At 37.3% G+C, this 14,292-nt stretch overlaps 1 protein-coding gene across 1 annotated transcript; it reads right to left on the reverse strand.

The window, feature by feature from the left end:
- Positions 1 to 7,482: 7,482 nt before the first annotated feature.
- On the reverse strand, positions 7,483 to 13,541 carry LOC115736950 (flavonoid 3'-monooxygenase CYP75B137-like). Its single transcript, XM_030668864.2, has 3 exons — positions 12,833 to 13,541; positions 12,436 to 12,714; positions 7,483 to 8,303 (listed from the first exon to the last, which is right to left on the reverse strand). The coding sequence occupies exons 1-3, from the start codon at positions 13,508 to 13,510 to the stop codon at positions 7,683 to 7,685; spliced, it is 1,578 nt and encodes a 525-aa protein (XP_030524724.1). The 5' UTR covers positions 13,511 to 13,541; the 3' UTR covers positions 7,483 to 7,682.
- Positions 13,542 to 14,292: the final 751 nt, after the last annotated feature.

The raw sequence follows: 14,292 nt of genomic DNA on the forward strand, positions 1-14,292 counted from the left end.
CAATCAGTACAACACTTTACTATATCCTTTCTCGACTTCGTTCTCGTTCATCGCTTTCTTTCACTTTTCGTGAACCTTGATGTCGTCATATACAATTCGGTGTTAAAGCTTGGTGGTGTTTGCAAATCACATCCAAGAGATTGAGTGTTAGTAATTCATTGGTGATATTGAGAGATTATTTCGCTAGGAATTGAGAGTCAAATACTATGTGCGTTATTGGTTGTAATTGAGGTTGAGAAACATTGAGAGTATTTGAATGACTCGAGTGTGATTTTTAATCTCTGTTGGATCACTTGTTCTATAGTGGAGTTCGTTCTTACTTTTCTCGTGGACATAGTCTCTACGACCGAATCACGTACATCATGTGTCCAATTTATTTTCTTATTCTATATATTTATTATTCGATCGCTTGTTTCTGTACAACAATTAGTATCAGAGCAAGGCTTGCTTGAAGTTGAAGCGAATCGATAGCGATAGAAGAATATAAAGTGAAAATTGACAGATTTGATGGGGATAATTTTGATTTTTGGAAGATGCAAATTGAGGACCATTTATATCGGATGAAACCGCACTTACCTTTGTCCGAGGAGAAACTAGAGTCAAGTTGATTAGGAATTACTGGATAGGCGAGCGATGGGTGTTATTTGGTTAACGTTGGCTCGAAAAGTCGCGTTTAATAACATGTACGAGAAGCCCTCTGTGATTGACAACGTCTATTTGTTGCTGCTTTTGTTTAATTTAAAGATGAGTCAAGGTACGTCGATTGCTAATCATATCAATGAATTCAATGTGATCATTAGTCAATTGAATTCGGTTGATATTGACTTCGAAGATAAGGTATGTGATTTGATTCTATTATCCTCATTATTATATAGTTGCAATACTACTATTACTGCAAGCATCTCAGGTAACATCACCTCCCGATTATACGGCTTCAAAATCCCCCTTGATGATTCGATTTTATCAGTTTCATGTGAGACCGTAAGAGTTTGGGTGTTGCAAGGGACATACATACTGCTTAAATTATGTCATGTAGGAGGAAATTGTTTTCTCTCACTTATTGGCCGCCACGCGTTCTATGTGGTCCTACCTGTCACATGTCTGCTCAGAAGTTGGGTGCCAATAGAGTCCTAAGAGTTTCGGTGTCGCGATACTTAAATTATGTCATGTAGGAGAAATTGTTTTACCCGGCTTAAGTGTTCAGTGGTCCCAACCTAACATGTAGACCGTCTTTCACGTCACTTATTGACCGTAACATGTTCCAAATGGACCCACTTTCTAGTCTTTTCTCTCATCCGCTATCCCTCTCTCTACTCTTTGGCCTCTCTCTCCACTCTGTTATTTATTCTCCATCAACAAGCTTCGCCAAAAAAGATGTGCTCAACAAGATGACCGAATTTACAGGGAATTAATTTTTCGTCGAAATTTACAAGGAGAAATCACATGCAAAACCCCCCCTAAGCTTAATTAAATTTCTTTTCCGATTAGCTATTTTCTTTGCAGACTAATCTCGAGGTTATTGAATGAAACCGGAGGAGATTTAAAACATGTTTCAAGTTGCAGAAACCGTCGTAAACTCGTACTCAATCTCGAAAAACACATACACCTCAACCTCATAGAAATCCTAAGCCTCAGCTTTTCTCTCTCTCTCACGGTCGTTCCCGAGAACATGAGCGCGATGACGCCATCGCTAGGCTCGATGACATTGACCCAAGCGCTCCTCAGCAGCTCCATGTCCCTCATATCCAGCACGACGCCGACCACAACCGTTCGGTCTTTGGGAAATTTAGTCGGGGAGCTCTACGGCTACGACTCCACTGGGCGGCATTTTCATTGTGTGCGCACGATCTTCAAAGCCCGGCTGCGTCGTGGTGGGCCCGTTGAGGCTGATGAAGAGGTGATCTTATTGATTGTGCCATGATGGAGCGGTCCAACTTTGATGCCATGAGTGAATGAAGAGAGAGAAAGTAACGGAGGACAGAAGAAGTTGAAAGTAATAGGAGAATTATCAACAAAAAAAAATCCTAAATCTGTTGTAATTGTGTCAATTCAGTTAGAATTATTGTATCTATTTTATTAAGATTAATGGATTAGGAATACGTAGTGTTCTGTTCTTTTCATAGATCCTTTGATCAAACACCCCGGTAGAGGAAGGAACCAAGAAACAATAAACCTGACTTGCTTCACAATGGAAGGGCGTGGTCGGGCAGTGAGGTTGACTTCTTATCAATGGTGCCTAGCTACTTCAATGGGCTAGCATGTTGTCTCAGGCCTGAGGCCGGTTTGTCGGACCTCGGTAACTGGTTGGAGGAAGAAGAAAATAAGAAAGAAAAAATAAAAAATAAAAAATATAAAAATATAAAAAAAATGAAAATATTCTTAAAAATTGCCACATTAGCATCAGAAGCACTATGTCATCAAATTTTGGCCAAAATTGATTGAAAAGGCTAAAATGGCACAAATGCAAAAGATTTAAGACTGCATTGGAAAAAAAAAGATTTGGATTGAATTGGCATAATTGCTATAAGTTTAAAACTTCTTTTTTAAATTTTCCCTAAAAGTAATGGGACCCATTTATGACATGATGGATCTATCATTGGCGAGGCCATGAAGACTCTTGCTTAGATTTGGCGAAGGGTCAAAGGCAGTCGCCTACAGCTACATGGATCATCGTTGAGGACCATTGCCAACACAAATGAAAAAAAAAAAAAAAAGCAGGAAAAACATAAAGAGAAATTCAAAATTCAAAAAATATTTTTAAAAAATTGTTCATGTCACTGCTGGTCATGTCATGTAGGATGACCAGTATCCACGTTAGTGATTTCCTATTAAAATTGGCCGGAAAGACCCAAGTGAAAAATTGTAAAAAAGATTTAAAACTAAATTGGATAAATTTAAAGGTTTAATGTTTAATTGGCACACGTACAATACATTCACGACTTTTTTGGTAATTTTTCCTTCAAGGTCTACTCATGACGGATATTAAATAGGCAACTAGAGTCAATAAGTTTAACTACTACTTGATACTTCATATTGGAGAAGTCGAAGAGGAAGAATCAGTACTGATTTAGATATTTAAACACCACTCCCTCAGACATATCTTATATTTAGCTCAAGCATGGGAAATTGATGATTACTGTAGCTTCATTTTCCATTGATTAAAGGTTTTAAGCCCGTTGAAAGCCCATCTACAGAAATGTTAGAGACGTTGTTAATTAATAAAATTAACTTATAAAATTGATATGACAAACTGCAAAATTATCATTTAAACAAACTAGTCATCGTTAGGGGTGTCTTGGCAATCTTCCTGATCCTTTAAATTCAACAGAAACTCCAAGAAATCATAATTGCAGAACACATATTAGAAATTTATATTCACTAAACATATAAAAATCCTTGAGCTATTTTATGGATTTAATTCTTTAGCCGCAATGAGCTCCTCTTCTCGGCGAAACGCAGCCATGCCCAACAGCCGATTGTGATCCATGTTCCTAGACATCAAAGCGGCAACTGAGAGTCTGAGATAAAAGGAAAAAGAGAGATGAACACGGCATTCGAGAATAAAATAAAAATTAGGTGAAGAGCCGTTTACTTTCAAGTCTTTGTATAGTTCAATATTTCATGTACGAATACAAGGGTGGTCTATGATAGTGATTGGTTAACTAGGTTCAAAATTTGAGATCTCTATTGGACATGGGAAAAGGTGTAGAGGCAAAAGTTTTGGTTATCGTTTTGACTGCAAAATTTGGTTGAGGCATATTCTAAATCGTTCTACTTAAGCATCTCAGACAAATTCTGAACAAAGCGGCCACATTACCGATTTCACAAGTGCACAATTTGTCTCGATGATTCGATTTTATCTATTTCACATGAAACCCACTTAATTTGAAAATGTGAGTGTTGCGATGGACATACACCTAATGCTTAAATCATGTCAATTTGGGAAAATTATGCATGCCTTTTTTTAAGGTAATGAAATTCGAAGCTCGGTGGGTATCATAGTTACTCCCTTAATTACTGGAGAAGAACACCATAAGAGTAAAAAATTGTGTACGACACTCACTTTAATACCAAAAGTTTTCGCCAAATTACTTAAGTGACAAATCGGAGAAAAAACGATCCTTAAGTGCCTCCGGTCAAATATTCCGTTCAAAATTAATACGTGGCATTTGTAATAAAATGTTTAATATGAAGTGGCATTTTTTATTTAAAAAAATTAAGCCCACGTGGACTTTTTTTTTTTTTTTTATAACCGAGGTGCCCACATGGACTTTTAAACCTTGAAAAATTTAAAAAAGTTAAAACTAGATTTAAAATTAAGCTCAAGATAATTTTTTTAAATACAAGTATTATTTAAAATAAATTGAAAAATATGCTTAAAATTTTAACAAAAAATTTTTTTAAAAAAATGGGGGGAGGACCAGGGGACGAGGGCTGTTAATTAGACAAAGAGAGAGAGAGAGAGAGAGAGAGAGAGAGAGAGAGAGGCTAAAACTGATATCAGATATATTGAAAGCACTTAAAAAAGTTCAAAATTGTGAGGATAAACAATACAAATTATGAAACCAAAATACACGAAGGTCATTAGGTCCAAACGAAAAAATAAATCAAAAAATAGATTAAAAGTGAAATGAAAAATATTCAATTTGGGATATTATTAAGGCATCGGGCCGATTTAAATGCAATTTATGTGAGCTTATTATTATTATATTTAAAATGCCCATAATGTGCAAATGCAAATTAACATGATTTTGTTTAGAGGTCGGGGGGCAACTCCTAACTTTTTATGCAGAAAATCACTAAGTAAGGTCACCAAAATTTAGGTATCAACTCAGTAAACCTCGTGGCCTTCGAAATTGTAATCGTTTGTGCAAACGCTCAATGTACAAATTGAGGGCAGGAATCTCATAAGTGCAGTTGTAACAACTGCTAGTGAACGATTATAATTAGTGAGTTATATATATATAAACTCACTAATATATATATATATATATATATATATATGGTAATGTGTAACTACCCGATCTACTTTTGTTAGTCTGTTATTTTCTTTTAGTTTCCATCATTTCAGTATTTTGTCTTTAAATTTGCTTTGTTCATCTTTGTTGCAACGCCGATTGGATTCCTAGCGGAAATCACCACTAAACCCATCTCACAAAAAATCAACCCTTTTTGGTCAAATAGTTTTCACTTGTTAGACTAGCATCCATTTTTTGTGAAAAACTTCCCTCAGCACAGTCTGTCTGAGGGCCACCACAGTTGTACAAGGGATGGCGACCCTCGCCAAGAATCGGGTGTAGGGCTGCGACCCTCGCCCAAATGGTCACTGGTGCTTGCAAAGCCCCGTTGACCCTTTTCAGCTAACAGGGCAGCGGTGGCCAGTGGGCCATCCTTGCCTTTTGTTTTCTTTTGTGTGTGTTTTTAAGATACTTATTTTAATTATTTAATAAATATTTCTTTTAAAAGTTATAATATATACTAAAACGACGTTGTTTTAATCCGATCTATTGTGTTTTAGCAATGTCATCGCCCATATGAGAGAAAAAATTTGAAAAAACTCACATCAGCATTTTTACTTTGTCTAAATGGACAGAGTTAACGAAAGAATTTAATTGCATCAATTTGACAAGTTTTAAAACTTGATTGCACTTTTACAAGTTTTAGAAGTCAATTGCACTTTAAATAAATTTTTAGGATTTTCAATGCACATATTCCAAAAAAATGAAAATCAAACAAAGGGGTTTGCACGAGATAATATGGTAAGATGAACTTGATAGGGGTTTCAGAAGCCAAAAGTGGTGTGGAAATAAGGTAAGATGTAGATTCCATTTATTTAGCGAAAAATGAATCAGAAAAAAATTTCCTAAAAATAATCGCATTTATTGCTCGAAATAATTTATCAATAAGAAATATATCCATTAACAACAACACTTTGTGTCTAAATATTTGCGCATATAGTGGAAAGATTTTTTGTTAATTAATTGTTGGAAGCAATATTTGCAATCTTAGGGCTCCGTGTGTTTTGCGAAAAACGAGTGATTTGGAAAATATTATCCTTTTTGAAACAAACCCTTATATCTATTACAAAAATGAATAAACGAAAAATTTTCACCGTCGATTATTGCCGATAATGTAAATATTTTTTAAATAATTAATTATTTCAAAAAATTCAAACCATCATTTTTAAGATAATTTAAATTATTATTTTTTGCGAAATAAATGGATGCATAACTCATCTTTAGCTTCTTCTTATCTGACAGGCTTTTGTCCCTCTACTTCTATGTTAATATGAGCCAACGTGTCAAAGTCCAACAAAAGCTGCAGCACCAGCATTTTAGTTTTTCAACCCAAATATATTTGGAATACATTAAGTTTACGGGGCTTCAATAACCCATTTATATAACACTCGTAGATATGGCTAAAAAAAAAAAGCATACCATAAACCACAGTGGATGTCATGATCATTGTCTTAACAACAAACAATAATCATGTCTGCAATAAAGGGGCTGGGCCTCAACAACTTCTTTACGTGGATTTTCTGGGCTATTAAAGTCAAGGCCTTCCTTTGGTAATAAAGGCCCAACAAAACAATAAAAAAAAAAAAATGGTTTGTTACTTTCATCCTATAAATGAATGGCCTAATACCCTAAAAAATCTCAAACTTTAAGTCTTGTTCCAATTCTACCTTTTGTCTCACAAAAGACCTCTAACTTTAGGTGCAGACCCAATTCTACCCTAAACTCTTTTTGTCCCATAAAAAACCCCCAATTTTAGGTCCAATCCCAATTCAACCATAAACTTTTTTTGTCTCATGAAAATCCCTTAACTTTAGGTTTAGTATCAATTCTACCATAATTTTTGTTGTCTAAAAAAATCACAGCTTTAGAACCAATTTCAATTTTACTTTATTTGTTTGTCTCATAAAAGATCACCAAATTTTACTTTGAATCCTAAATCTACTTCCATTTAACCTTTCGTCAAAATCACCCTTGGTCATTTTGTGCTCGGTCTTCGATCTATCATGCTTAGGATTGTTTCATCGTCGCAATTGGAGAGCTCACGCTCGGGATGCTTAAATAGCTCGTGTTAGGGAGTTTTCCATTTCTCGGTTATCAACGAGAAATTTTGGACATAGGGTTAATGAGAGCAGATTCAAGTAAAAGGTTGTCGGATCGCAAACAATTTTTGGCAAAATTGGGACAAGATCTAAAGTTTGGGGGTTTTATAAGACCAAAAAAAAAAAAAGTTTAGAGTAGAATTTAGACATGACATAAAGTTAAGGATTTTTTATGTAACAAAAAAAGTTTAAGGATAGAATTGAGATTTGACCTAAAGTTTGAGGTTTTTTATGAGACAAAGGCATAATTGAAACAAAAGCTAAAGTTGGAGGTTTTTTATTTTTATTTTATAGTATTAGGCCATAAATGAATTGCATATGCGTGCATCATATTGTTCAAACATCGCATGTCAAAAGCGGTTTTCTTTATTGACAGACGATCAAAAGTGATATGAAAATATGACTTTTGTTACTTTCAGTACATATATCACTGCTACATAAATCAAACCAAACCGAGCAGATAGGAGTTTAATTAACCATATGGAGATAGGGAGATGCACTTTTCACCCTCATTCTATCCACATAAGATTTTGTAAAGAAACCACACCAACATGCACCGATGCTCTCATTCATAAAGGCGAGGATCGGAGAACCGCGGCGAGGGAATAGCCACTAGCGGCGTTTTCTTTTTCAAGACGATCCCAAATTGCTCCGTTAGATCCATCTTCTCTCCCTCAGGTAGCTTCCAGTCGAAGGAATGGAAGAGCGTGGCAAGCGAGAACAGCACCATCCTCTCGGCCATCGCTATCCCCGCGCATATTCTTCTCCCAGACCCAAAGGGAAAGTAATTGAAGTCGTTCCCACTGTAATCACCCTTACCGTGGAGAAACCTCTCAGGATCGAACTCCAGCGGGTGGCTCCATATCGAAGGATCCCGATGTATCGCCCACACGTTGACAAAGACCCGAGAACCCTGCGGGACTGTGTAGCCTCCGATGGTACAGGTTGCGCTCGGGCAGTGGGGGACCAACAGGGGAAGCGCCGGGTGCAATCTCAGTGACTCTTTCATGACAGCATGCAAGTAAGGCAGTTTAGGAATGTGAGATTCCTCTACTATGTTGTCTTTGCCGACCACAGTTTCCAATTCATCTTGGATTTTTCTCACAACACTTGGTCTGTTCATGATCTCAGCCATGGCAAACTCAACTGTATTGGAGGATGTGTCCGTTCCACCAACCACCATATCCTGTCAAAGTAACCCAATTGCATGTAATTTTCAATGGAACGACCCTCAAATGAAATTGAAGTGACGGAGAAGAATTTGAAAGCAAGCAAGCAAGAGTTAGGATTATGAAACTAATTTTCTCGGGGTAAAAAGCTACATCTTTTCAATTATATTTTTTCAATTGTTATTTGTTGAACTAGACTTCCAGAAAATAGCAGTAGAATCTAAACCCATCATAGCTAGGATGGAGAATTCATTAGTCAATGACATTCCCCTAAACACGCAACAGAGAAAAACTGCTGAGAGGTTGGTAGAGATGGCAACTCGTGTTATTGCTTGTTTTTATATTCGTGTCGCTTCATGCGATTGAAAATTTAAGTTTGGTCCTACAACCATAGAAAAAACTAAAATAAAACCCCTTAGTAATAAGGGCATGTTTAGCAGCTTTTTTCTTCCTCTGTTTCTGTTTCTTGGAATAAAAATGAATCAGAAATATATTTGATAATGCAAATGATTCTGATTCTGATTTTGCTTCCAGAAACACTTTTGGATAAAAAATAAAAAACGAGAAAAAAAGTTGCTTCTCAAAAAACAAAAAAAACAAAAAAACACTTTTGAGAATCAAAAAAGCAAAGATATTCTTCTTTCACTTTGTCAAGTGCCTGCGAGGCTTGAGCCGGGTCAACCCGACTAGGTCCGGATAATTTTTTTTTTTTTAAATTTGACAAAAAAATGGAAAATTCATAAAACAATATAAAAAAAATTGGAAAAATCAGAAAATTTTTCTAAAATTCCAAAAAAAAAAATCTCAAAAATTAGGAGATGGGTCATTTCAATTGGCCAATCCTATTTTTTTGATGATTTTGCCTTTTAATTTCTTCCAAATGACGATTTTTCCCCTCATGAGCAAATCGTTCCCAAAATCCTCAAAATTCCAAAAAAAAAAAACTCAAAAAGTAGGAAATGGGTCCATTCAACTAGCTAATCTTATTTTTGGTGATTTTGCCTTTCGATTTTTCCTAAGCCTTGCCTGATTTGTTGTTGGAGTACCATGCTACATCAATGACCATCCGCATGATATCGAAGGGTAAAACCGAGCCATCTATGGGGCAGAGATGGACTTATTCATTCTGAGCAATAAAAGATAATTAGAGTCATCTCTTTCATCCTTGGCATATGCATAGCCTCAAGAGAAACATAGAAAAATAATAATTTTAGCGTATTATCCTTCCAATGAAGAAATCTGAAGCATGCCTATTTTGGCCAAAAAGATGTCATGGTGCAAAAGGATCGCAATTGTAGGGTTTGAGGAAAGTCACAAACGTGATTATGTAATTATTTGATTTAAATGATAAATTGGGAAGAGAAATGATTCCCCAAAACAGAAATTTTGTGCGCTTACTAAACGAGTTTCTGCTCGGGGAACAAAAATTTTATGCAATTACGAAACGCGTTCTAATTCTCTAAAACTCATTCAGGGAAGCTAATAAAAAAATTGATTCTAATCAGAATCACTTTTTGGAACATAAACGTTACCAAACAGACCCTAAGTGTCCCGAGGTCAACTGTGCATTATTCTCGATAAAAATTCATAGGGCTAGTCTCTCTCTCTCTAGAAAACCTATCTAATAAGAATTTTACTGCTTATGCTCCATTGTTTCGCGAAAAATTTGACGTTTTCGGACAAATTTTGGTATTTGTTTGAAACCCGAAAATGAAATGAAAAATATATTTTATTGTTTGGTATGAAAAATGTCATTTGATTTTCTATTGGTCGAAAATTGCTGACGAGGACCCGACATCCTAGGTGGCACGATTGACACAAAAATGGACAATTTTTGTAACTTTTTATAAAAAATTCAAAATTTTTAATAAAATTATATTTTTGAATTTTAATAGTATTGAATTTTATGTATTTTCTTTTCTTTTCTTTTCTTTTCTTTTCTCTTCCGTTTTTTTTTACCTTTGTCGGCCACGGGCTCGAGCCTTGCCTCGCCGAATCTAGCAAGGTGGAACCCCGTCGTGGCCGACGACCGATATAGGAAGAAAGACAAGAAAAAAAAATAGAAACGATAAATAAAAAAATTCAAAATTACAAGAAAAAAGGAAAAGAAAAACAAAAAAAAATTAAAAAGAAAAGGAATGTAAAGGTAGGAAAGATGAAAGAAAACGTTTTCCTCTTTTCGGAAAGAGGAAACTATTTTTTCCACTTTTGAATGTGTTTTTTTCATAAGAGGAAAATATTTTCTTTGATTAGTTTATTTTCGTGAATCAAACACCGGAAAATCTGAAAAATATTTTCCTAAAAGTTATTTTTCATGAAACAAATTGAGTTTTGTCAAATTAGCATTCTGTAATATAGTTTTTCCTTGTCACATAGTTTCTTGATGGAAATTCGTTATTCCTGTTGTCACTGCGCCAACACCGTAGATTGCAAAAACCTGATTACGCAGTGACGTCTAAATGTGGGGTGAATCCAAGGACGGCATGATTGTAGATGCTGCCAACATTTCAGAAACAAAAAAGACCAAAAAACATGTAAAATAGAAATGTGTCAGTTTCAAACTACGTAAGAACTGCCGCCTAAAATCTGGCCCTTTCATGAAAATGACAGACCATGAGCAACGATTAAACTGATCAAACAAAATCAATAATCCGGCCGGCTAAACAAAACTCCAAGTCACGCTAAACCTTAGTCCTGCCTATGAGCAATTTCTTTTGTTCCCCTCAATGGTCATATGAAAGAATCTTTTGATATAATCTTCTATTACGATGGACAAGACGGTATATCACATGGTCGGGTTTTTTTTTTTTTTTTTCCTGAGCACAAATGCCTAGCTATTTAAAAGGGTATAGAACACCCCGCAAATCTCATGAACCGATTATGTTCAGGCTTTGACCTTTGCATGTAAGCTTGACCCAAAGAAATTAGCATTCTGTTGATGAGATTTGATTAGTTAATCTCCCCTTCTGAACCCAAATCCCTTGACAACCCAACCAATTGCGCCAACCCTATGGGATCTAGATGACCCTCTTCACCTAGTAGACTCCAAAGATTCTTGTTATGAACAACAACAACAACAAAAAAATTGCCTTGTGGTACCATAAGATTAATAGCATCACATAGTTAAGTTGTCACTAACTTTTCCTCTGAGTCTGACTGAAAATAAACTGGTAGTTAGAGTCAATAAGTTTAATTGTCACTCGAAACTTAACATTAGGCATTAAGAAGAAGAGAAATTACCAAAAAAGTTCTAAATATATTACATTTGTGCTAATTCAGTCCTAAATCTTTCAATTGAGTCAACTTGATACTAAACCTTTTAACAATTTCCCAACCAAGTCCTTCCGGTCAATTTTCGTAGGAAATTGCTGATGTGGACATCAGCTGTCTTACGTGGCACAATCGACTCTAACGTTGATAATTTTTGTCCTTTTTTATTATTATTATTTCGATGTCTTTTGTTTGTTTTTGTTGCTTTTCTTTTTCATTACCCCAGCGAGGCATCCCTTGCCTAGATTTGGCGAGGCCCACTCTCTCTCTCTCTCTCTCTCTCTCTCTCTCTCTCTCTCTCTCTCTCTCTCATGTAGTCTAGGTGAAGCTTTCACGGTCGACTAGGGTCGCTGGTACAATGAAAACGAAAAGAAAATAAAATATGGAAAAAATAATATAAAATTACAAAAATTGTCTACATCAGGGCCAGCTATGCCAGGTAAGATGGCTAATGTTCACGTCAGCGATTTCCGATCAAAATTGACCGAAATAACTCAATTGAGAAATTATCATAAGATTTATGACTAAATTAGCCAAATTATAAGGTTTGGGACTGAATTGACACAAATACAATAGATTTAGGAATTTTTTTCGGGTGATTTTTGCAGAAGAAGCATGAGCACTCATTTACATATGTAGACAGTAATCCCTAAACATATCTTGGCATTTAGGTCAAGCATTGGAAATCGATTATAACTGTAGTTGTATTTTTCATTTAGTAAAACTCGTGAGCCCGTTAATACGCCATTAATTTTTGGAATTGACTTGCAAAAGCTACATGACAAATTAAAAGTTGTCATTTAAACAAACTAGTCATGGCGATCCCCCCAAAGTATAAAGAAGTAAGCTTGCCAATAAAATAAAAGAAGGAAAACTGACCATGAGCAGAGCTTTGAGGCCAGTCATTGTGAGAGGAGTCTTGGCATCTTCCTCATCCTTCAACTTCAATAGAAACTCCAAGAAATCTCTGCCCTCCTCGCTTCCGCCATCTCTCTCCATCTTCAACCTCTGCTCGATCATCTTCTCAAAAATCCCATCGAACCGTTTTGCCAACCCCTTCATCCGCTTCTCTATCCCCTGGAAGTCGAATCGGGCCAGACCCGGATAAAAATCCGAAATGTTCGGCTTCCCGAGAAGCTCTGTCATATCCGACACCACCTGTTGAGAGGAAGGAAAATCAGAAAGAGATCTCGATGTCGATATCCAAATTATTAAAATTCCCTCAAGCCGAAAATCAAATAGAAATCCTATGCGATGGTCGTCGTCTCTCACTAACCTGCCTGAAATCAGTACCCAGGCTCTCTCGCTCCTCGCCCTGCACCGTCCCGCCCCACATCATGCTCGTGATCACGTTGAGCACCGTTAGGAACATCTGCTCCCCAACATTCACCGGAGACCCGGCACGGATTCTGAAATACCCCACTGTCTTTCGGACCTCCCTCCGCCGGAGCTCGTAGACGGAGTCCAGCGTGTGGTTGCTCAACATCTTGAGCACGCACACCTTCCGGAGCATCCTCCACTCGGGCCCGTACGGGGTCCACACGATGTCCGAGCCGCCATAGGACGCGGCCCTCCCGGCGACGGGCACGTCGCGGTTGGCGAAGACGACGTCGTTATCCTTCAGCACCTCGCGAGCGGTGGCTGGGGACGTGACGATGACTCCGAGCTTCTTGCCAAGCTGGAGCCTCAGCACAGGGCCGTGCGTCCTCGCGAGGGCGGCGAAGTAGGTGTGGAGCTCCGGATCGAGGAAGGGCAGGTTCCCGACGAGGGGGAGGCCCGTCGGTCCCGGGGGCAGCGAGGGTGAGGTTTTCTTCTGGGTGAGACGAAGCCATGCCCAACAGCAGATTGCGAAAATGGCTGATAGAAGGAGAAGTGAGTGCGGGAACGAGAAATCATGCCACGAAAGAGAAGATCGGAGACTGCGGAGAAGGGGATGGGAGATGGTGGGGGACATGGTGGATGATGCGTGCGCTCAATCACGTCGCTCATATCGAAATAAATAGGGAAGGGACGATGCCTTTTTCGTGGACATCGAAAGTGGCAATTGAGACCATGTTAGCGTTAGAATAATGTCAAATTTTTTGACCCAAAAAAAACAAGAATAAAGTTAAACTGACAGGAAAAAAAAAATCACCTACACGTAAAAAAAATACTGCCATTTTAAAATATCTAACTTGTTGAATATAACGCACGAAAACTAATCCAGATCTTGCAAATAAATCAATGCGAAAGCCCAGAGATATAATGATGAATAATAAAGGACATCGGAGATTACGTAGTTCGGTCCGAATATCGGTACCTACATCCACGGAAGAGCCAGCAAGAACAATCCACTATAATCGGAGAATCGGAATTACAATCGCTCAATACGCTCGTATTTCTCGTACCTAGATTATATCCAAACCTAAAGTATTCACAAATAAATAACTTAATTAGATATAATAAAACTCACGAAGCATAAAATTGAATCGCGTTCAGAACTGCTCGCAATCAAAGAGAGAACCCAAAGAAGAGCGTCGTTCTCTTATCCTCACGGCATGAACCTGCGGTGCAGCTCTTGTCCTCTCTGTCTCGTCTTAAAAACAAGCCCACAAAAGTTCATTTCCTTTTGTACGGCTTCTATATGCAACGCCAATGGAAGCCACAAAAAGTAAAACCCTACCTTTTACTTTCGTTCTCTTCCTCCATCATAAAGACTCTTTTGCCTCCACAACATATTGGAAGAAAGAATATGTG

Source organism: Rhodamnia argentea, chromosome 9 (assembly GCF_020921035.1).
Source record: "Rhodamnia argentea isolate NSW1041297 chromosome 9, ASM2092103v1, whole genome shotgun sequence".
NCBI lineage: Eukaryota > Viridiplantae > Streptophyta > Magnoliopsida > Myrtales > Myrtaceae > Rhodamnia > Rhodamnia argentea.

Bases quoted from the DNA above. Each gene is read 5' to 3' on its own strand.
- LOC115736950 (XM_030668864.2), bottom strand. From the start codon at position 13,510: ATGTCCCCCACCATCTCCCATCCCCTTCTCCGCAGTCTCCGATCTTCT. The intron at 12,715-12,832 runs GTTAGTGAGAGA...TCCTCTCAACAG, and splicing joins TGGGTACTGATTTCAGGCAG to GTGGTGTCGGATATGACAGA. The intron at 8,304-12,435 runs GTCAGTTTTCCT...TTACTTTGACAG, and splicing joins GCCTCAAAGCTCTGCTCATG to GATATGGTGGTTGGTGGAAC.